This window comes from Gobius niger (assembly GCF_951799975.1).
Source record: "Gobius niger genome assembly, chromosome: 5".
Taxonomy (NCBI): domain Eukaryota; kingdom Metazoa; phylum Chordata; class Actinopteri; order Gobiiformes; family Gobiidae; genus Gobius; species Gobius niger.
In genome coordinates this window covers 37,516,717-37,537,295 of record NC_136856.1, presented here as the reverse complement: position 1 = coordinate 37,537,295, position 20,579 = coordinate 37,516,717, and the positions used below count along the sequence as shown (strand labels likewise).

The following is a 20,579-nucleotide window of genomic DNA, read 5'->3' as shown; positions in this document are numbered from 1 at the left end:
GTCCAGTCCTGTAGGTGGTGCTGTTGTTAGTCCTGTAGATGGTGCTGTTGTTAGTCCAGTCCTGTAGGTGGCGCTGTTGTTAGTCCAGTCCTGTAGATGGTGCTGTTGTTAGTCCAGTCCTGTAGGTGGCGCTGTTGTTAGTCCAGTCCTGTAGATGGTGCTGTTGTTAGTCCAGTCCTGTAGGTGGCGCTGTTGTTAGTCCAGTCCTGTAGGTGGTGCTGTTGTTAGTCCTGTAGGTGGCGCTGTTGTTAGTCCAGTCCTGTAGGTGGTGCTGTTGTTAGTCCTGTAGATGGCGCTGTTGTTAGTCCAGTCCTGTAGGTGGTGCTGTTGTTAGTCCAGTCCTGTAGGTGGTGCTGTTGTTAGTCCTGTAGATGGTGCTGTTGTTAGTCCAGTCCTGTAGGTGGTGCTGTTGTTAGTCCTGTAGATGGTGCTGTTGTTAGTCCAGTCCTGTAGGTGGTGCTGTATTTAGTCCAGTCCTGTCGGTGGCGCTGTTGTTAGTCCTGTAGATGGTGCTGTTGTTAGTCCAGTCCTGTAGGTGGTGCTGTTGTTAGTCCTGTAGATGGTGCTGTTGTTAGTCCAGTCCTGTAGGTGGTGCTGTATTTAGTCCAGTCCTGTAGGTGGTGCTGTTGTTAGTCCTGTCCTGTAGGTGGTGCTGTTGTTAGTCCTGTCCTGTCGGTGGCGCTGTTGTTAGTCCTGTAGGTGGTGCTGTTGTTAGTCCAGTCCTGTAGATGGTGCTGTTGTTAGTCCTGTAGATGGTGCTGTTGTTAGTCCAGTCCTGTAGGTGGCGCTGTTGTTAGTCCAGTCCTGTCGGTGGTGCTGTTGTTAGTCCTGTAGGTGGTGCTGTTGTTAGTCCAGTCCTGTAGGTGGTGCTGTTGTTAGTCCTGTAGGTGGTGCTGTTGTTAGTCCAGTCCTGTAGGTGGTGCTGTTGTTAGTCCTGTAGATGGTGCTGTTGTTAGTCCAGTCCTGTAGGTGGCGCTGTTGTTAGTCCAGTCCTGTAGATGGTGCTGTTGTTAGTCCAGTCCTGTAGGTGGCGCTGTTGTTAGTCCAGTCCTGTAGGTGGTGCTGTTGTTAGTCCTGTAGATGGCGCTGTTGTTAGTCCAGTCCTGTAGGTGGTGCTGTTGTTAGTCCTGTAGATGGTGCTGTTGTTAGTCCAGTCCTGTCGGTGGCGCTGTTGTTAGTCCTGTAGATGGTGCTGTTGTTAGTCCAGTCCTGTAGGTGGTGCTGTTGTTAGTCCTGTAGATGGTGCTGTTGTTAGTCCAGTCCTGTAGGTGGTGCTGTATTTAGTCCAGTCCTGTCGGTGGCGCTGTTGTTAGTCCTGTAGATGGTGCTGTTGTTAGTCCAGTCCTGTAGGTGGTGCTGTTGTTAGTCCTGTAGATGGTGCTGTTGTTAGTCCAGTCCTGTAGGTGGTGCTGTATTTAGTCCAGTCCTGTAGGTGGTGCTGTTGTTAGTCCAGTCCTGTTGGTGGTGCTGTTGTTAGTCCTGTAGGTGGTGCTGTTGTTAGTCCAGTCCTGTAGGTGGTGCTGTTGTTAGTCCAGTCCTGTTGGTGGTGCTGTTGTTAGTCCTGTAGATGGCGCTGTTGTTAGTCCTGTAGATGGCGCTGTTGTTAGTCCTGTAGATGGTGCTGTTGTTAGTCCAGTCCTGTAGGTGGGGCTGTTGTTAGTCCAGTCCTGTAGGTGGTGCTGTTGTTAGTCCAGTCCTGTAGGTGGTGCTGTTGTTAGTCCAGTCCTGTCGGTGGTGCTGTTGTTAGTCCTGTTGGTGGTGCTGTTGTTAGTCCTGTAGATGGTGCTGTTGTTAGTCCTGTAGATGGTGCTGTTGTTAGTCCTGTAGATGGTGCTGTTGTTAGTCCTGTAGATGGCGCTGTTGTTAGTCCTGTAGATGGTGCTGTTGTTAGTCCTGTAGATACTCCTCTAGATGGCGCTGTTGTTAGTCCAGTCCTGTAGGTGGTGCTGTTGTTACTGCTCGTCTTCCGGGTTCGGGTCCACAGCGTAGCAGCCTTCTCTCTCCACTCTCCTGTAGATGGCGCTGTACTTCCACAGCCGCTTCATCCGCGGCAGGACGTAGTGCTGAGTGAAGGACTCACGGCTTTGAGGACTCTGCCCTAGAAGCCCCAGGACCTGGTTCACGAACTCCAGGCAGAAGCTGAAGCAGTTATGGCTCTGCTCGTCAAAACTGAAACAAATACTACAGATAAGTACTTCAAATGTGTACTAATACAGTACTTCAAATAAACATGTTTGGGAGTGCTGGAGGCATCAGCAGCAGGATGTTCAGGACAATTCTCTTTTTAAAAATACCAACGTAAATGTAGACTGCACATTTTTACATAATTCTGACGTTTGTGTAAAGATATCCCAGAATATTAGCAGGGGGTGCATAGTAGGGGGCGCTTACCTGCTCCAGTGCGGGTCCCAGTTTGAGCTCTGGGAGAAGTGCTCCAGATACAGGTCCCACTGGTCCAGGAGGTGGAACATGTCAGGTCTGACCAGAGGAACCACCACGGCCTGCTCCCAGCCCTCACCGTCACGCCGCACTCCGCCCGCCGTGTAGTTGTACACCACACCTGGAGGACAGAGGGGAAATTACAGCGCCCCGCCCACACACACAGGGGGGCGGAGTTACCTTTGGTGTTGGAGATCCCGGTGTGGAGGTCGGCCGTTCCATCGAACTCCCTAAACACAAAAGAGACGCTCTTTACTGTGGGTCGTACTGCCCCCTGTCAGCAGGTGACGGGCGCCTGGGTTTCCTGGGAATAGCGCTTTCATTTTTTAACCCAATACTCCCGCCATCTACAACATCGCCGATTTTCGGACATAACTTTGGAACAGAAAGTGATAGAGACTTGTGGTCTTTTGTGCTGGAAATAGAGATTCCACGCTTTCGAACAAATTTACTTCAGTGGAGGTTCCTCCTCCAATAATGTTTTTTTTTTCGTTTTTAAAGGATCTGTATCATGCTATTTTAGCCATTTCAAAGTAAACTATAGGCATTTACTGTATATGATATATTGTACCTCTACCACAATGGAGTAAGTATTTTCTGGAGGTATTTTTCCAACCCGGAAGACAAGACTCTTGGATTCAGTTAACTCAGCCATTAACATGGGTCCAGCATGCTCCTCTAACAATCAACAGTTCTGCAGTAAAGAGGGTGACCAGCACTAAGTTCCTGGGTGTGCACATCACAGACTATAGAGAGCATCCTGACCAGCTCCATCACTGTGTGGTTCTTCTAAAGAGGGACTATAGAGAGCATCCTGACCAGCTCCATCACTGTGTGGTTCTTCTACAGAGGGACTATAGAGAGCATCCTGACCAGCTCCATCACTGTGTGGTTCTTCTACAGAGGGACTATAGAGAGCATCCTGACCAGCTCCATCACTGTGTGGTTCTTCTACAGAGGGACTATAGAGAGCATCCTGACCAGCTCCATCACTGTGTGGCTCTTCTACAGAGGGACGATACACAGCATCCTGACCAGCTCCATCACTGTGTGGCACGGTGCCAGCACTGCCTCCTGCCGAAGGAGCCTCCAGAGCATCGTGAGAGCAGCGGAGAAGATCCGTGGAGCCCCTCTCTCCTCCATAAAGACATGTCCTCCACCCGTCTCACTCCACCCGTCTCACCCATAAAGCTTGTTCCTGTACTGTCTTGTGACTTTGTTGTGTGTCATTGTTAAATGTTCAATGTGAAGTTTCACATCAGCCTGTCTAGGGACAACAGATGGAAATTAGCCTATAGCTAAAATCTGACATATTTACATATTTTATATGTTCATTAATATGTACTGTCCCTACTTAAATAAATAAATAAAAAAATAAATAAAAAAAGCCATCAGAATCACCAGGGACCCTTCGCGCCCATCACACAGTCTCATCAAAGTAATGCCTTCAGGGAGGAGACTGCGACTACGGGTCAGTTCGAGTTGACTGAAGAACAGTTTCATACATAAGGCCATCGGGAAGCTGAACTCCCTTATCAGAAACACCCCAGATTGTTTTTTGACTTCATTCACGCAGTTCTCAGCAATCCTCCTGAATCCTGTTCTCTGAGCAGCTGAACTACTAACTTACTCTGGACACACCTGTTCTTTTGTCTTACCTAACGATAATGTCAGAGAAAAGCGTGGACTTTTATTCAACCTTCCTCGGGGTTGTGTCTCACCTGTCGGGATTGTGTCTCACCTGTCGGGGTTGTGTCTCACCTGTCGGGGTTGTGTCTCACCTGTCGGGGTTGTGTCTCACCTGTCGGGGTTGTGTCTCACCTGTCGGGGTTGTGTCTCACCTGTCGGGGTTGTGTCTCACCTGTCGGGGTTGTGTCTAACCTGTCGGGGTTGTGTCTCACCTGTCGGGGTTGTGTCTCACCTGTCGGGGTTGTGTCTCACCTGTCGGGATTGTGTCTCACCTGTCGGGATTGTGTCTCACCTGTCGGGGTTGTGTCTCACCTGTCGGGGTTGTGTCTCACCTGTCGGGATTGTGTCTCACCTGTCGGGGTTGTGTCTCACCTGTCACAGGGTTGTGTCTCACCTGTCAGGGTTGTGTCTCACCTGTCGGGGTTGTGTCTCATCTGTCGGGGTTGTGTCTCACCTGTCGGGGTTGTGTCTCACCTGTCGGGATTGTGTCTCACCTGTCGGGGTTGTGTCTCACCTGTCGGGGTTGTGTCTCACCTGTCGGGGTTGTGTCTCACTTGCCGGGGTTGTGTCTCACCTGTCGGGTTGTGTCTCATCTGTCGGGGTTGTGTCTCACCTGTCGGGGTTGTGTCTCACCTGTCAGGGTTGTGTCTCATCTATTGGGGTTGTGTCTCACCTGTCGGGGTTGTGTCTCACCTGTCAGGGTTGTGTCTCACCTGTCGGGGTTGTGTCTCACCTGTCGGGGTTGTGTCTCACCTGTCAGGGTTGTGTCTCACCTGTCGGGGTTGTGTCTCACCTGTCAGGGTTGTGTCTCACCTGTCGGGGTCGTGTCTCACCTGTCGGGGTTGTGTCTCACCTGTCGGGGTTGTGTCTCACCTGTCAGGGTTGTGTCTCACCTGTCGGGGTTGTGTCTCACCTGTCGGGGTTGTGTCTCACCTGTCGGGATTGTGTCTCACCTGTCGGGGAGTGTCTCACCTGTCGGGATTGTGTCTCACCTGTCGGGATTGTGTCTCACCTGTCGGGGTTGTGTCTCACCTGTCGGGATTGTGTCTCACCTGTCGGGGAGTGTCTCACCTGTCGGGATTGTGTCTCACCTGTCGGGGTTGTGTCTCACCTGTCAGGGTTGTGTCTCACCTGTCGGGGTTGTGTCTCACCTGTCGGGATTGTGTCTCACCTGTCGGGGTTGTGTCTCACCTGTCAGGGTTGTGTCTCACCTGTCGGGATTGTGTCTCACCTGTCGGGGAGTGTCTCACCTGCCGGGGTTGTGTCTCACCTGTCGGGGTTGTGTCTCACCTGTCGGGGTTGTGTCTCACCTGTCGAGGTTGTGTCTCACCTGTCGGGGTTGTGTCTCACCTGTCGGGGTTGTGTCTCACCTGTCGGGGTTGTGTCTCACCTGTCAGGGTTGTGTCTCACCTGTCGAGGTTGTGTCTCACCTGTCGGGATTGTGTCTCACCTGTCGGGGAGTGTCTCACCTGTCGGGGTTGTGTCTCATCTATTGGGGTTGTGTCTCACCTGTCGAGGTTGTGTCTCACCTGTCGGGATTGTGTCTCACCTGTCGGGGTTGTGTCTCATCTATTGGGGTTGTGTCTCACCTGTCGAGGTTGTGTCTCACCTGTCGAGGTTGTGTCTCACCTGTCGAGGTTGTGTCTCACCTGTCGGGGAGTGTCTCACCTGTCGGGGTTGTGTCTCACCTGTCGGGGTTGTGTCTCACCTGTCGGGATTGTGTCTCACCTGTCGGGGAGTGTCTCACCTGTCGGGGTTGTGTCTCACCTGTCGGGGTTGTGTCTCACCTGTCAGGGTTGTGTCTCACCTGTCGAGGTTGTGTCTCACCTGTCGGGGTTGTGTCTCACCTGTCGGGGTTGTGTCTCACCTGTCGAGGTTGTGTCTCACCTGTCGAGGTTGTGTCTCACCTGTCGGGGAGTGTCTCACCTGTCGGAGTTGTGTCTCACCTGTCGGGGTTGTGTCTCACCTGTCGGGGTTGTGTCTCACCTGTCGGGGTTGTGTCTCACCTGTCGGGGTTGTGTCTCACCTGTCGGGGTTGTGTCTCACCTGTCGGGGTTGTGTCTCACCTGTCGGGGTTGTGTCTCACTTGTCCGGGTTGTGTCTCACTTGTCAGGGTTGTGTCTCACTTGTCAGGGTTGTGTCTCACCTGTCGGGGTTGTGTCTCACCTGTCGGGGTTGTGTCTCACCTGTCGGGGTTGTGTCTCACCTGTCGAGGTTGTGTCTCACCTGTCGGGATTGTGTCTCACCTGTCGAGGTTGTGTCTCACCTGTCGGGGTTGTGTCTCACCTGTCGAGGTTGTGTCTCACCTGTCCGGGTTGTGTCTCACTTGTCGGGGTTGTGTCTCACTTGTCAGGGTTGTGTCTCACCTGTCGGGGTTGTGTCTCACCTGTCGGGGTTGTGTCTCACCTGTCGGGGTTGTGTCTCACCTGTCGAGGTTGTGTCTCACCTGTCGGGATTGTGTCTCACCTGTCGAGGTTGTGTCTCACCTGTCGGGGTTGTGTCTCACCTGTCGAGGTTGTGTCTCACCTGTCGGGGTTGTGTCTCACCTGTCGGGGTTGTGTCTCACCTGTCGAGGTTGTGTCTCACCTGTCGGGATTGTGTCTCACCTGTCGAGGTTGTGTCTCACCTGTCGGGGTTGTGTCTCACCTGTCGAGGTTGTGTCTCACCTGTCGGGATTGTGTCTCACCTGTCGAGGTTGTGTCTCACCTGTCGGGGTTGTGTCTCGCCTGTCGGGGTTGTGTCTCACCTGTCGGGGTTGTGTCTCACCTGTCGGGATTGTGTCTCACCTGTCGGGGTTGTGTCTCACCTGTCGGGGTTGTGTCTCACCTGTCGGGGTTGTGTCTCACCTGTCGGGGTTGTGTCTCATCTATTGGGGTTGTGTCTCACCTGTCGGGGTTGTGTCTCACCTGTCGGGGTTGTGTCTCACCTGTCGGGATTGTGTCTCACCTGTCGGGGTTGTGTCTCACCTGTCAGGGTTGTGTCTCACCTGTCGGGGTTGTGTCTCACCTGTCGAGGTTGTGTCTCACCTGTCGGGGTTGTGTATCACCTGTCAGGGTTGTGTCTCACCTGTCGAGGTTGTGTCTCACCTGTCGGGATTGTGTCTCACCTGTCGGGGTTGTGTCTCACCTGTCGGGGTTGTGTCTCACCTGTCGGGATTGTGTCTCACCTGTCGGGGAGTGTCTCACCTGCCGGGGTTGTGTCTCACCTGTCGGGGTTGTGTCTCACCTGTCGGGGTTGTGTCTCACCTGTCGGGGTTGTGTCTCACCTGTCGGAGTTGTGTCTCACCTGTCGGGGTTGTGTCTCACCTGTCGGGGTTGTGTCTCACCTGTCGAGGTTGTGTCTCACCTGTCGGGGTTGTGTCTCACCTGTCGGGGTTGTGTCTCACCTGTCGGGGTTGTGTCTCACCTGTCAGGGTTGTGTCTCACCTGTCGAGGTTGTGTCTCACCTGTCGGGATTGTGTCTCACCTGTCGGGGTTGTGTCTCACCTGTCGGGGTTGTGTCTCACCTGTCGGGGTTGTGTCTCACCTGTCAGGGTTGTGTCTCACCTGTCGGGATTGTGTCTCACCTGTCGGGGAGTGTCTCACCTGTCGGGGTTGTGTCTCATCTATTGGGGTTGTGTCTCACCTGTCGAGGTTGTGTCTCACCTGTCGGGATTGTGTCTCACCTGTCGGGGAGTGTCTCACCTGTCGGGATTGTGTCTCACCTGTCGGGGTTGTGTCTCATCTATTGGGGTTGTGTCTCACCTGTCGAGGTTGTGTCTCACCTGTCGAGGTTGTGTCTCACCTGTCGGGGAGTGTCTCACCTGTCGGGGTTGTGTCTCACCTGTCGGGATTGTGTCTCACCTGTCGGGGTTGTGTCTCATCTATTGGGGTTGTGTCTCACCTGTCGAGGTTGTGTCTCACCTGTCGGGTTGTGTCTCATCTGTCGGGGTTGTGTCTCACCTGTCGAGGTTGTGTCTCACCTGTCGGGGTTGTGTCTCATCTATTGGGGTTGTGTCTCACCTGTCGAGGTTGTGTCTCACCTGTCGAGGTTGTGTCTCACCTGTCGGGGTTGTGTCTCACCTGTCGAGGTTGTGTCTCACCTGTCGGGGTTGTGTCTCACCTGTCGGGGAGTGTCTCACCTGTCGAGGTTGTGTCTCACCTGTCGGGGAGTGTCTCACCTGTCAGGGTTGTGTCTCATCTATTGGGGTTGTGTCTCACCTGTCGGGGTTGTGTCTCACCTGTCGGGGTTGTGTCTCACCTGTCGAGGTTGTGTCTCACCTGTCGGGGTTGTGTCTCACCTGTCGGAGTTGTGTCTCACCTGTCGGGGTTGTGTCTCACCTGTCGGGGAGTGTCTCACCTGTCGGGGTTGTGTCTCACCTGTCGGAGTTGTGTCTCACCTGTCGGGGTTGTGTCTCACCTGTCGGGGAGTGTCTCACCTGTCGGGGAGTGTCTCACCTGTCGGGGTTGTGTCTCACCTGTCGGGGTTGTGTCTCACCTGTTGGGGTTGTGTCTCACCTGTCGAGGTTGTGTCTCACTTGCCGGGGTTGTGTCTCACCTGTCGGGGTTGTGTCTCACCTGTCGGGGTTGTGTCTCACCTGTCGGGGTTGTGTCTCACCTGTCGAGGTTGTGTCTCACCTGTCGAGGTTGTGTCTCACCTGTCGGGGTTGTGTCTCACCTGTCGAGGTTGTGTCTCACCTGTCGGGGTTGTGTCTCACCTGTCGAGGTTGTGTCTCACTTGCCGGGGTTGTGTCTCACCTGTCGGGGTTGTGTCTCACCTGTCGGGGTTGTGTCTCACCTGTCGGGGTTGTGTCTCACCTGTCGGGGTTGTGTCTCACCTGTCGGGGTTGTGTCTCACCTGTCGGGGTTGTGTCTCACCTGTCGGGGTTGTGTCTCACCTGTCGGGGTTGTGTCTCACCTGTCGGGGTTGTGTCTCACCTGTCGGGGTTGTGTCTCACCTGTCAGGGTTGTGTCTCACCTGTCGGGGTTACTCTCGGCCGGAGCGATGACCAGGCTGCACCTGCTCTTGTGGGCGTGGCTGAGGGGGCGGGGCAGAACCACAGGTGCGTCCGCCAGCCGCGCCCCTTTTAGCTCCTCGCCGCAGCATGGACAGGTGTCGGGCACCGAGAAGCAGAAGATCTGCCTCCGGTAGTGCACGAGGCGGACGATCGAGCGCTCCATCAGAGTGCACTGAAACCAGACGAGGTTCATTTACTCTGAGGCGGAACATCAGAGGCTGAAGTACGGTTTTGACACATTTTACTTTAGTCAAATAATTCTCTTCAGTTTTAGTCTAGTTTTAGTTTACTTGGTTTACTTTTAGTTGACTAAAACTAGGATTTATTTAACCTCTTAATGATGAAAATGTGTGATGAAGATGTAACAAAAAAGCTACAAAAGAGCAATAGAAAAGTGACAAAAAGTTATAAAAAAGGTATAAAAGTGTGACAAAAATGCATGTCTTAGTGAAAAGGGTCTAACTGGAGCTGTTTAACCTCTTACCACCTGCTGTAACCGAGAGCATTTCCTCCACTTCAGTTTTACCCAAATCTAAAAGTTTAATGACCAGAGCTTGCAGCCTATAGGCCAGAGTAACACCTCATTTGAAAGCTATGACCTACAAAACTGATCTAAGCGGATCTCTTTCCTCTTGTCGTCACTGTTTTATCACGTTTTTGTCCCTCTTTTGCTGCCATTTCATCCTCTTTTATGTTTAGTTTTTGTCATTATTTTGACTTTTTTTTTCAAGAAGCTTCTGGATTTGGTGTAAGGTGGAACTGGAGACAATGTGCTCGGTTCAGGAGGTTACTTTGTAGTTGATTTATTCCTACTGAAACAGGACGCCGGTTTCTTGTTTATTTAAATGTTAATCATGTCACAGATCAATGACTCCTTTTCAGTGAGTCAGGGATCATTTGTTCACTTATTTACATGTGTAAAAGAAGAGGTACAAAGCACATGAAAATCAAATCACTAATCGAAATGTCACGTTCCAGAGGTTCCTGTTTATGGGGGACATTCGGACACAGCTTTACTTTCAGGATCTACTTTTACTTTTTGTCTCATTTTAGTCACAAAAACACAAATGATTTGGTCGGAAAAAGTTTGATCTCACCTGGGACTCCAACACTGCCTCCTTCTACGCCTCCTCAGCTCCGACCACAAACACCAACATCTGCACAACCTAGACCAGGAGGACCAGGAGGATCAGGAGCAGGAGCAGGAGCAGGACCAGGACCAGGACCAGGAGCAGGACCAGGACCAGGAGGACCAGGAGCAGGACCAGCAGGAGCAGCTGTGACCAAGGCTCTTCCTGAAGACCTCTTCCTGAGACGGGGCTGTGAGGGAGTGAGGCTCGTGTTCCTTCAGTTCAAAGTCCGCTCGCTCTCAGCCAATCGCTGCGCAGCGGGCGGGTCAGGTGTCGGGTGTTTGTGCCGTTGCCACGGAGATGGGACTCAGAGCTCAGGTTTTACACCGGTCTCTCTCTCTCCGCTCGGTCTTCACTCGTTTGTTTTCTCTCGTTTGGACTTTTTACTTTGGGCAAAACTCAGCTTCTTCAGTTGTCAGGTTTTGGCCCGAGTTTGTCTCTTAACCTCTTAATCCCCACCTGAACTGAGCACATTTCCTCCAGTTCGGCTTTACCCAAATCTTAAAGCTTCTTGAACAAGGGTCAAAGGAGAGACAAAACAAGGATGGAAATACAACAGAGAAAGTGACAAAAACACGATTACAAAGTTGTGAAAAATGAATAAAAAAATAGCCACAAAAACTTTACTCCAACCTCTACTAAGCTTTACTCCAAGGGATTTTATAATATCTAATTCCTAACCTGATTTAAAATTAAAAATCAAAAAACCCATTGAAAAAGTCTGTAAATAGTGTTTCAAAATAAAAGCATACATTTAAAACTCAATCTATTATTCAAATTTTGGTCATTTTTAGGCTTAAAGCTGCCTTAAGTAATGTCTTTTTAAACATGTTTTCATCAGTATGTGGAGTAGTGAACCCTGCTCTGCTCCACCACTTTTCTCGTGTTTCTGTCAGTCTCTGCAGCAGAAGTTTCACACTGATATCTTTGAATTTAAAAATGTTCCCCGTTCACCTGCTGCGTCTCACCTCAAACGTCCTCAGCTGGGTAAAATGGAACGGAAAATAAACTGATCTTCACTTTGTGATTTTCAAAGCGACGGGAAACTTTTGGGAGAAACTCCTCCTGAACTGCAGCTGCCCAGGTGAAAAAAACATACACTTAATATATATACATATTTAAACTTATGGACAGAATTTCTAGGCACAGCCGGGGGCCGGAGGGGGTCCGGTTTGGGAGCCTCAGGATCTCATCTCTGCTGTTTACGGACGATGTTGTTCTGTTGGCTTCAACAAATCAGGACCTTCAGCTGCTCTGGGGTGGTTTGCAGCCGAGTGTGTAGCGGCCGGGATGGGGATCAGCACCTCCAAATCTGAGGCCAAGTGGAGGAGTTCAAGTATCTCGGGGTCTTGTTCACGAGTGAGGGACGGATGGAGCGTGAGATCGACAGACTGATCTGAGGTGTCAGCAGTGATGCGGTCGCTGTATCGGTCTGTCGTGGTGAAGAGGGAGCTGAGTCGGGGCAAAGCTCTCGATTTACCGATCGATCTACGTTCCCACCCTCACCTATGGTCATGAGATTTGGGTAATGACCGAAAGGACAAGATCGCGAATACAAGCGGCCGAAATGAGTTTCCTTCGCAGGGTGGCTGGGCGCACCCTCCGAGATCGGGTGAGGAGCTCAGTTACCCGGGAGGAGCTCGGAGTAGAGTCGCTGCTCCTTCACGTCGAAAGGAGCCAGCTGAGGTGGCTAGGGCATCTGTTCCGGATACCTCCTGGTCGCCTCCCGCGGGAGGTGTTCCAGGCATGTCCTAGTGGGACAAGGCCTCGTGGAAGACCCAGGACACGGTGGTGGGACTATGTCTCCGAGCTGGCCTGGTGTCGCCTCGGGGTCAGAACAGCTGGAGGAGGTGTGTGTGGATCGGGAAGTTTGGGCATCTCTGCTGAGGCTGCTGCCCCCGCGACCCGGCCCCGGATAAAGCGGAAAAAATGGATGGATGGACAAAATCGGAAAATATCCTTCAGATCATTGTTAAATATATTACTAAAGATGTACTTTGTATTATATTTTTTTTAAATACACTTTCTATCTATTTTTCTATATAAATATATATCAACACTCAGCCTCCAGAATAAGAAGCCTGGTGATCAGCCACTCCTTTGTGTCTCCAAGTTCACTTTTGTATTTTGTATTTTTGCTAATACTTAGCTCTGTGTCAGCCTCTGCCTTCTATCAGCACCTGCTCTGTGCTCTGCCCTTGTCTACAACATACTGACCTGTTCATGAATAAACCTTTGTTTTGTGATGTGGTTTTGGGTCCAGTGAAACTGTGAAGGTGCACATGATCTTTCAGACTGACTGAAGTTACATTGTATCAACCAGGGTTTTTTTATGACTTTTTTTAAAATACTTTTATTAGATATATTATGGAAAAACACAAGGTATTTTTAAAATGTTCATTAACTTGCACTGTCACAATCAAATAAATAAATAAAATAAATGCTTAAAATCTATTTGATTTATAATATAAGTTAAAAGCAAAAAAAAGGATTATGCTTAAAGCTACATTGAAAAGTGTTATTCAATCATAAAGTTACTACAATAATTAAAATAAAGTAAAGTTCCATTTTAGCACACAGAAGTATATTAAGTACACTTTCAATTTACCTTTAATTCTCTATAAATTCATCTTAAATTTACTTCGCACAAAATAAGTAGTTTCAAAAGAGCACACTTAGTTTATTTTACTCTCATTTCTAAAACATATTTTTGTATGTTAAAGTATATTTATTTTCCCCTGGGTGAATGAGCTGAAGAACAGAAAGTTTGTGTGTGAGGAAGTTCAGCCAAAAACACTTTGGTTTCTAATCCTCTCAAAGACCTTTGAGTTCTTGGTTTCCAGTAAATGGCTTCAGATTCTCATTAAAGCCCTGGTTTGGTCGTGTTTCTGGAACATGTGACTGAGCCGTCGGTCGCCGTGGTGACGGAGGAGGCAGATGAGCGGGTCACATGACGCAGAATGTTCCAGGATCAGTTTCTCCATCTCGCCTTTCGCCTCAGCGACTAAACAAGGAACAGCAAAGTGAAATGTCACTTTTTTAAAACTGTATAGGAACCGATAATTGAATAAACTTGGTCAGTGTCAAAGTAATGGGCCGATAATATAATAATGTAAATGAAAATACTTCACAAATAAACTCAGCCGATAATATAATAAAACTAGCTTGAATTTATATTTAAAAAAATAAACTCATTTAAAAGGGACAAACCTGGTAGTTCAGTGTAATATGTGAAACTAAAACAGGCCTGGTTAAATATTACATATTTATTTTATATAATGAGGCGTCATTGAACATTTTGCATAATTTTCTGGGATTTTACCTCTCTTACCTACCTTAACTGAGCACATTTTCTCTGATTTGATCCAAATCTATCTTTTAGATTTCTTTCAGATTTTTTCCAAATCTAAAAGCTTCTGGATTGTAGAGCAACAGTGTAATGCCTCATTTGAAAGCTAAGACCGTCCAACCAAACTAATTAAGCTTCTTCCTCGTCATGATTGTCACGTTTTCATCCTTTTTGTGGCTTTTTGCCATGTTCTAGTCAGGTTTTTGTTGTGTTTTTTATCCTTGTTTACATCTCGTTTTTGAAGCTATTTTGACACTTTTTTCAGGAGGAACCTCCGAGGAACTGGCACTTTCAAAAAAGCAGAAGCTAGAAAGAATAAAAATGTTGTATTTTTGTAAGAGGTGTCAATCTGTGGAACGACTTGGAAGATCAGTTAAAACAGTTATAGTCAGTGCCATAAGCACCACTGCAGGTGTCGTAGCGTGTTGTGTTTTTCAACTAATTGTCCGTGAGAGTAAATACTACGCTGACAGAAAAGACAAACGGAAAGAGTTATTGTACATCCAATTACACAATGGAGATCATTTTTTTACTCAAACTTGGCTGTAAATACTGTTCTAAGCATAGACATGTATTTTTAATAGACCGTCATTCCTCACTCCCCCGACAAAATAACTACGGTCAAGGGGGAAATCATGGCGGATTTACAGACTCCTCCTCCCCAGCTCTGACTAAGCATGTTCCTTAAAAGGGCATAAGGGCGGGATCTTCACTGTAGACTCCGCCCTTGTGTGACGTGTAGTTACGCAGCAGCTCCAATGCTAACAGTCCGGCCCTCATTAGCATACAAGATTTCTAACACTTTTCTTACGAAAACCGGCCTGGTCCCTTTAATTGTGCCTAAGCCAGCGTTATCACAGGAGCAATATCAAGCTGTAGAAAGTTTAAAAAAAAATAGGGACCAGGCTTTACAGTTGTTTAGAACGTGTCTAAAGTCAAGCGCTCTGTAATGTAAAACTAGCTTGTTCTGACACCACTATATGGAGGTACTACAGCAATGGCGGCCCCGAGTGTCGTCATGAATCTCTGCTACAAGAGGCCATTGGTTTCAAGTGGCACTAGCCCGCAGCTAGCTTTGCCCTTTAGCTTCTTCTTTGTGATTCCATTAGTGTGTATTGGTGCTTCGATCCGGTGGCAGCGAAGTTACAATTGTGGTTTCTTGACCAGACCCCCCAGTCATCCCATTAAGACTTGTATTACCCCCAGAGGGACTACGGAAAGGGTTTATTAAGGTAAACAAGTTTCTTAGTACTGCTTTAATTCATTCATTATAATTATTAAAATCAGCTGTGATTGGGTGTGTGGCCCCAATGGTCCAGTGTTTTGTCCAGCTGAGCATTTGCCCTGTAGCAGACGTGGGAAGCGTTTCTGAGGCCGTTCCCAGTAGGCCCACCACAGCTGCCCTCGCCTGGTTATGCAACTAAATGTTTCAGCTAAATGGACTTCTGTTTTCTTTTGTAACTGAATACAATGTCAAAACAAATTGGAACTATTTGTTTTTTACTTAAAGAAAATATAAACCAAAACAAAATACAGTCCTTTGAATAAGTTATGAGTAGTTTAGAATTGTTGTCCTTTTTATTTTTCAACCTACTTGTGTCCTTAATTTCTGTTATTGTAAAACATGAGGTTAAGCTCGGATCACTACACATGAAAAGATGTTTGTCTATGTAGAGCCTGTAACGCTCTGTTCAGCTCATGTTTATGTTTAGATTTCTGTAAACAGCACTTTCTAAACATCAAGGAAATCGTAGTACAAACTTTGATGTGAAGTTTTATGTGTAGACCGAACATGTCTGAAAATGAAATAATAATGTCCCTCAAAAATATAAAATGGAGCGCGACACGTTATCAATCTGACTTGTGGAGACATTGGCATGATTGTCTTTTTAAAATCTCAGTTGTTTGTCTTGTCTTTTATTTCCTTTTTAATGGACTACGAGTCTGGAATAAAGTTGAATTGAAATTGAATTCCCTGTAAGAGCACATTTTTTGACCCTTTGATTGGAGCCGATCTGCAGTGATTCTGGTTAACAGTGGGTCGGTGGGAAACAAACCCCCTGAATAACGAGGCGAGCGGGACATTCACATAGCGTTTATTTACAGCAGCACACAGGAAGTGACATCACACACACTGGGTCACTCGATTCCTTCCTGTTTGTCTTTGATGGCGACTCGGAATCTCTCCTCCAGCAGCGACAGCTCCGAGATCAGATCTGTGATGGCGTTGGTGAAAGCCTCCTGCAAAACAACAGGAGAAAAGAACTTCACTACAGGTCACGGCACGGTAGCGCAGCGGTTAGTGCTCTCGCTTCACAGCTAGAAGGGTTCGAATCCGGGTTCGATTCCCGGGGCCTTTCTGTGTGGAGTTTGCATGTTCTCCCCGTGTCTGCGTAGGTTTCCTCCGGGTACTCCGGTTTCCCCTACCACTAAAAACATGCACAATAGGCCAGGGTGAATGATGTGTGTGAGTGAATGTATGGTGGAGTCAGAGGGTCCGTTGGCGCAGACGTGTGTAGTCGCGAAAGTGCTTCTGACAGTCTCCCCCAGGGGAAACTGAAGCTACAAACGTAGTTTACCACCACCGAGTATGGAGTGAATGTACAATTGTCTCATGTAAAGCGCTTTGTGACCATGTCTGTGAAAGGCGCTATATAAATAAAGATCTTCTTCTTCTTCTTCTTCAATAAAGATGAAATCTGTCGTGTGCTTTTATCTTGCGGCCGATTAGTCCTAAAGATTGGTTCAGAGGGATTTTGGATCGGGTGTAGTTTTTTAAATAAATGCAACGATGCAGGACTAAATTGAGTCAAATGGTGGTGTCTATCAGAGGAGCAGTCATGGAACTCACTGCCGGATCATGTCAGGAACTGTGACAATTACCACACGTTTAAAAAACAAAACAAGCGTGCACTCACAGGTAGTTTTATCAATGTGTCACCGGTGATTGTCCTTGTTCTGATCTCTGTGACTTTGTTCTGTCTGTATTTCTCTTCTGTCAATAAATGCTTTGTACCTGCCTTAGGTCAAACGGATGCGATTAAACCATTATGCTAATTCTGGTACAGGCGTTCTGCTGACGTGACCATTAATGTGCACTGTCCTAATTCAAATAAATACAATTTAATTAAACCCCTTATTTCGTGAAAAATAATCTTAAAAAAGCTCAATAAATCCATCAGAAATTCAATCTGTAAAAATCCATTTGTGAGAAAAACAGATCCCAAACATGTCCAGAGCCGTCAGTTTAACGCTAGTATCAGGGCATGACATTAACACCAGGCCCACCTTAATGTACCCATAGGCCCCGGGGCTTAAACAGAATTGTAGAAAGAAAATCCAGCCCAGGTAAGTCCAGCGGTTAAGGCGGCCCTGATTAACACCAACACAAATACAGGTAGATTTTGTCTGTGGCGTAAAGCGGTCTCTATAAACGTGTCCCGTTCATTTTGAATTATAGTTCTCTCAAAGATGCTGCTCACATTGATATAGCATTACTGTAAAGATACAACACTACAACTCCCATGAGCACCGTCTGGAGAGCGCCTTTTTAGTCTCAGAAACAACTTTGAATTTAGTTTTGGTCTCAGTCACAAATAATATGACTGACTAAAATTATGACGAAATACTTTAGTCCAGACCTGGGGGCTGTAGTCCGCTGTGGTCTGGACTCGGATCACTATCTTATGCTCCAGGGGGTGAGGGACTTTGTATCCAGCGAACAGAACCTGAGGATCCTTCAGCAGCTGCCTAAAAGACAAAACCCAGAGTTAGAAACAGGTCAGAAACAGATGCAAAAGAGACAAAACCCAGAGTTAGAAACAGGTCAGAAACAGATGCAAACGAGACAAAACCCAGAGTTAGAAACAGGTCAGAAACAGATGCAAAAGAGACAAAACCCAGAGTTAAAAAACAGGTCAGAAACAGATGCAAAAGAGACAAAACCCAGAGTTAAAAAACAGGTCAGAAACAGATGCAAAAGAGACAAAACCCAGAGTTAGAAACAGGTCAGAAACAGATGCAAACGAGACAAAACCCAGAGTTAGAAACAGGTCAGAAACAGCTGCCTATAAGAAAAACCCAGGGATAAAAAAAGGGGAAACTGAACATCATTTTGATCAGAAAAAACCTATACTTTTCAATAAAACGTGTAGCTTTGGGATAATTTTAGGTTTATTTTGAACTCAACATTGTCTTTTCACTAACAAAGATAACACCTTGAGGTTGGGAGTACACGGACGACTACAAAAGAGAACAAAGATTGGGAACCAGTAATTTACCAAGCCAAGTATAGTTTGATATTATTATGTCATGTTAAATGTTATTAGCGGTAAGAGAGTAAGTCATACTCAGTTACATGTACTTGAGTAACTTTTTGAAGTCATTGTAATTTACTTCTTAAGAGTAGTTTTATCGTACCGTAATTTTTACTTCAGTAAAATGATAATGAAGTATCTGTTTATTACTCGAGTAAAAATTGTAGTTACTTTTTTCACTGTGAGTAAATATTTAAGCATCAAAAGCTTCATTTTGATAAAATATAAAACAGATGTGGTTCGTCTCATGCTCCTTGTTCTATACAATTATTCATTTTATCTGCATTTTTCTTTCTCTTGATTTATTGCCACGGGATTTTATGCTTCGTTTCACACAATATGTCATTATTGAAAATAAATCAGACTTTTTTTTTTATTCAAACGGTTTCTCACAGCAACACTTTCTACAAGTACCTTTTTCCTCTTACTTGACTCTCCCACCTCTGACAGCGGTTTTGTTCTTTGCATTGACGTTGTTTTTCTTATGTTTTATCATCTCCCCCTCAGTGTGCGGATGTGCGTGTTAGGGTCATAGAAATATATAGGTTAGGGTACTCAAATAATGGTGTTAGCATTAGCTAGCACGTTCATTTTCCCTTAATTTATCGAATGTCTCCCTATTTCCCACCTCGTTTGAGATACTGTATACAGATGATGTTGTTGTTAGCATTAGTTAGCATGTTAGCAGGTACTCACGCTCCGATGATGTTGTTAGCTTTAGCACATTAGCAGGTACTCACGCTCGGATGATGTTTCCCAGGGTGTGGTCCTCCTTGTTTAAAGTGAATAAACACGCGTTCGGGACCTTCGTGTCTTTACTGATGCCGATCTTTTTCTCTCCTTCGAACAAAAGGAACGACTCGAACGCGGGAGGAGCGTTCATCTTGGACCGGCACCGGAAGAGACGCCGGAAGTGACCGCTTCTTCTTCTTCTTCTTTTACTTCTTTTACTTCTTCTTCTGTTTAGTTTATTGGCGGTTGGCCACCAGCGTCGGGGCATTACCGCCACTTACTGGGCTGGAGTGTGAGTCATTGAGTATCATCAGACGGAAACTCGCGCTAAAGCAGAGGATACTGATCATGCTTTTCATATGCGAGAAAATAACTATATAATAGTATCTACTTGGTATCGCAGCCGCTCTTTCCTATTTGCTTTACTTACTCTCCAAGAAGAGTGCAAATTGACAGCACTTTTTTTCTCTTTAGCTACAACCGAACATAATCCACTCCTCCGCTCTACATATTGGTGACATTCAATGAACCTCTTACCACCCGCCAAAACCAAATGCATTCTCTCCACTTTGCTATTGTCATCACTTTTTATTTCCCTTATGTGTTTTTGACACTTTTTTATCACTTTTTTGCTGGATTTTTTTTTTTTTTTTTTTGCTGAATTTTTGTCATTTTTTGCTGGATTTTTGTCACTTATTTGTTGAGTGTTTGTCATTTTTGTCGCTCTTTTGGTCACTTTTTAGCGCTTTTTGTTGTGTTTACATCCTCATTTTCTTCTCGTTTTTTATTGCTGTTTTGTAGCTTTTAGATTTGGAGAACAGGAGAAAACATGTTCAGGTGGGAGTTAAGAGGTTAACACATGTTTTTCAGTTTCAGGTTGGCCACAACCGTCAAAGAGAATAGTTTGGGCCTGTGTGACAAATCCTCAATCGCGACATAAGTTTCCTCTCTGCGGTTGCCATCCACTTTTCCTGTACCCCGCTCTCATTTGGATATTGTACAGATGCCGTCCGGTATCACTCATGTCCCAGGCCACTGGGTCCTGTGACATCATCACATTCTAGAACCTACAACCCACCAATCAGGGACGAGCACAGATAGAGCGCAGGTGGTGCTCAAGCACCTGCCCCTTTGCCCTGTGCCCTTCTCAAGACCTGTTTTCTCCCCAATATTAAGTATTATTTCTTTTATTGTTCTTAGATATAGCAAGAATTATACAAATAAAAACACATTTATGCAAAATGATATGAACTAAACCTGTTTTAATTTAATTTGAATGAACCGTAAAAATAAAACCCCACTTTCTTTCAGATCAACATTTATTGAACATTTATGACGTTATTATTACAGTGTTAATGGCACATGGACGGCAGCTCTGATTGGCTGACAGTGGCACAGCGCTGCTGATCACTCTTCTTTCACTGTAAAGAGCTGCACAAATAAAAAACGTGACGTGTTCGAGGCTCAAGGCTGGAACAAAACCCCCAACCCTTCACGATGTTTCTGTATCGGATGCATTAATTCAAGGTCAGAAAGTAGTTGTATTTGTGAGGGACGACACAAACGTCACTGAGACAAAGATAAAGCTGTGAAAGGAAAGTGAGAAACAGTTTATTCATCAGTTTGAGGTCATCGTCGTCGAGCTGAAAAATGGCTGAAGATCGAAGAGAAGAGAGTTTGGGCTGAGAAATGCTGCTCACCCCAAGTATCGCTCTGTCATGGACCAGGACCAGGACCAGGACCAGTCCCAGGGCCAGGGCCAGGGCCAGGGCCAGGACCAGGACCAGGACCAGGACCAGGACCAGGACCAGGACCAGGACCAGGACCAGGAGTGAACCGTTTGCAGGAGGTGGAGCTTTACATGACAGACTTTGATCAGTCTCTTCAGGATTTCGTTGCAACGATTAAAACTCGCTAGAGTCAGTGAA

At 47.0% G+C, this 20,579-nt stretch overlaps 3 protein-coding genes across 3 annotated transcripts in view; 1 reads left to right on the top strand and 2 right to left on the bottom strand.

Annotated features, from left to right (window-relative positions):
• vipas39 (VPS33B interacting protein, apical-basolateral polarity regulator, spe-39 homolog) overlaps nt 1-20,579 on the top strand; it is a gene marked incomplete at its 5' end in the record, with an annotated part of 107,176 nt that overhangs the window by 42,372 nt on the left and 44,225 nt on the right. The gene's annotated exons all lie outside the window — the stretch shown is intronic.
• Nucleotides 1,953-10,334, bottom strand: LOC306963497 (MKRN2 opposite strand protein-like; the record flags this gene model as incomplete). Its single annotated transcript, XM_079557068.1, has 5 exons — nt 10,222-10,334; nt 9,085-9,296; nt 2,620-2,669; nt 2,392-2,560; nt 1,953-2,169 (listed from the first exon to the last, which is right to left on the bottom strand). Exons 2-5 carry the CDS (start codon nt 9,285-9,287, stop codon nt 1,953-1,955), a joined length of 639 nt encoding a protein of 212 aa, XP_079413194.1. The 5' UTR covers nt 9,288-9,296; nt 10,222-10,334.
• polr2j (RNA polymerase II subunit J) lies at nt 15,678-18,833 on the bottom strand. Its single transcript, XM_079556822.1, has 3 exons — nt 18,660-18,833; nt 17,245-17,353; nt 15,678-15,844 (listed from the first exon to the last, which is right to left on the bottom strand). The coding sequence occupies exons 1-3, from the start codon at nt 18,800-18,802 to the stop codon at nt 15,743-15,745; spliced, it is 354 nt and encodes a 117-aa protein (XP_079412948.1). The 5' UTR covers nt 18,803-18,833; the 3' UTR covers nt 15,678-15,742.

What these genes read in the sequence shown, in the direction of transcription:
- polr2j (XM_079556822.1), bottom strand. Translation starts at nt 18,802, where the DNA reads ATGAACGCTCCTCCCGCGTTCGAGTCGTTCCTTTTGTTCGAAGGAGAG. An exon ending in CTGGGAAACATCATCCGAGC is followed by an intron (nt 17,354 to 18,659) that starts GTGAGTACCTGC and finishes TTTGTCTTTTAG; the next exon opens with GCAGCTGCTGAAGGATCCTC. An exon ending in CAGCGGACTACAGCCCCCAG is followed by an intron (nt 15,845 to 17,244) that starts GTCTGGACTAAA and finishes GTTGTTTTGCAG; the next exon opens with GAGGCTTTCACCAACGCCAT.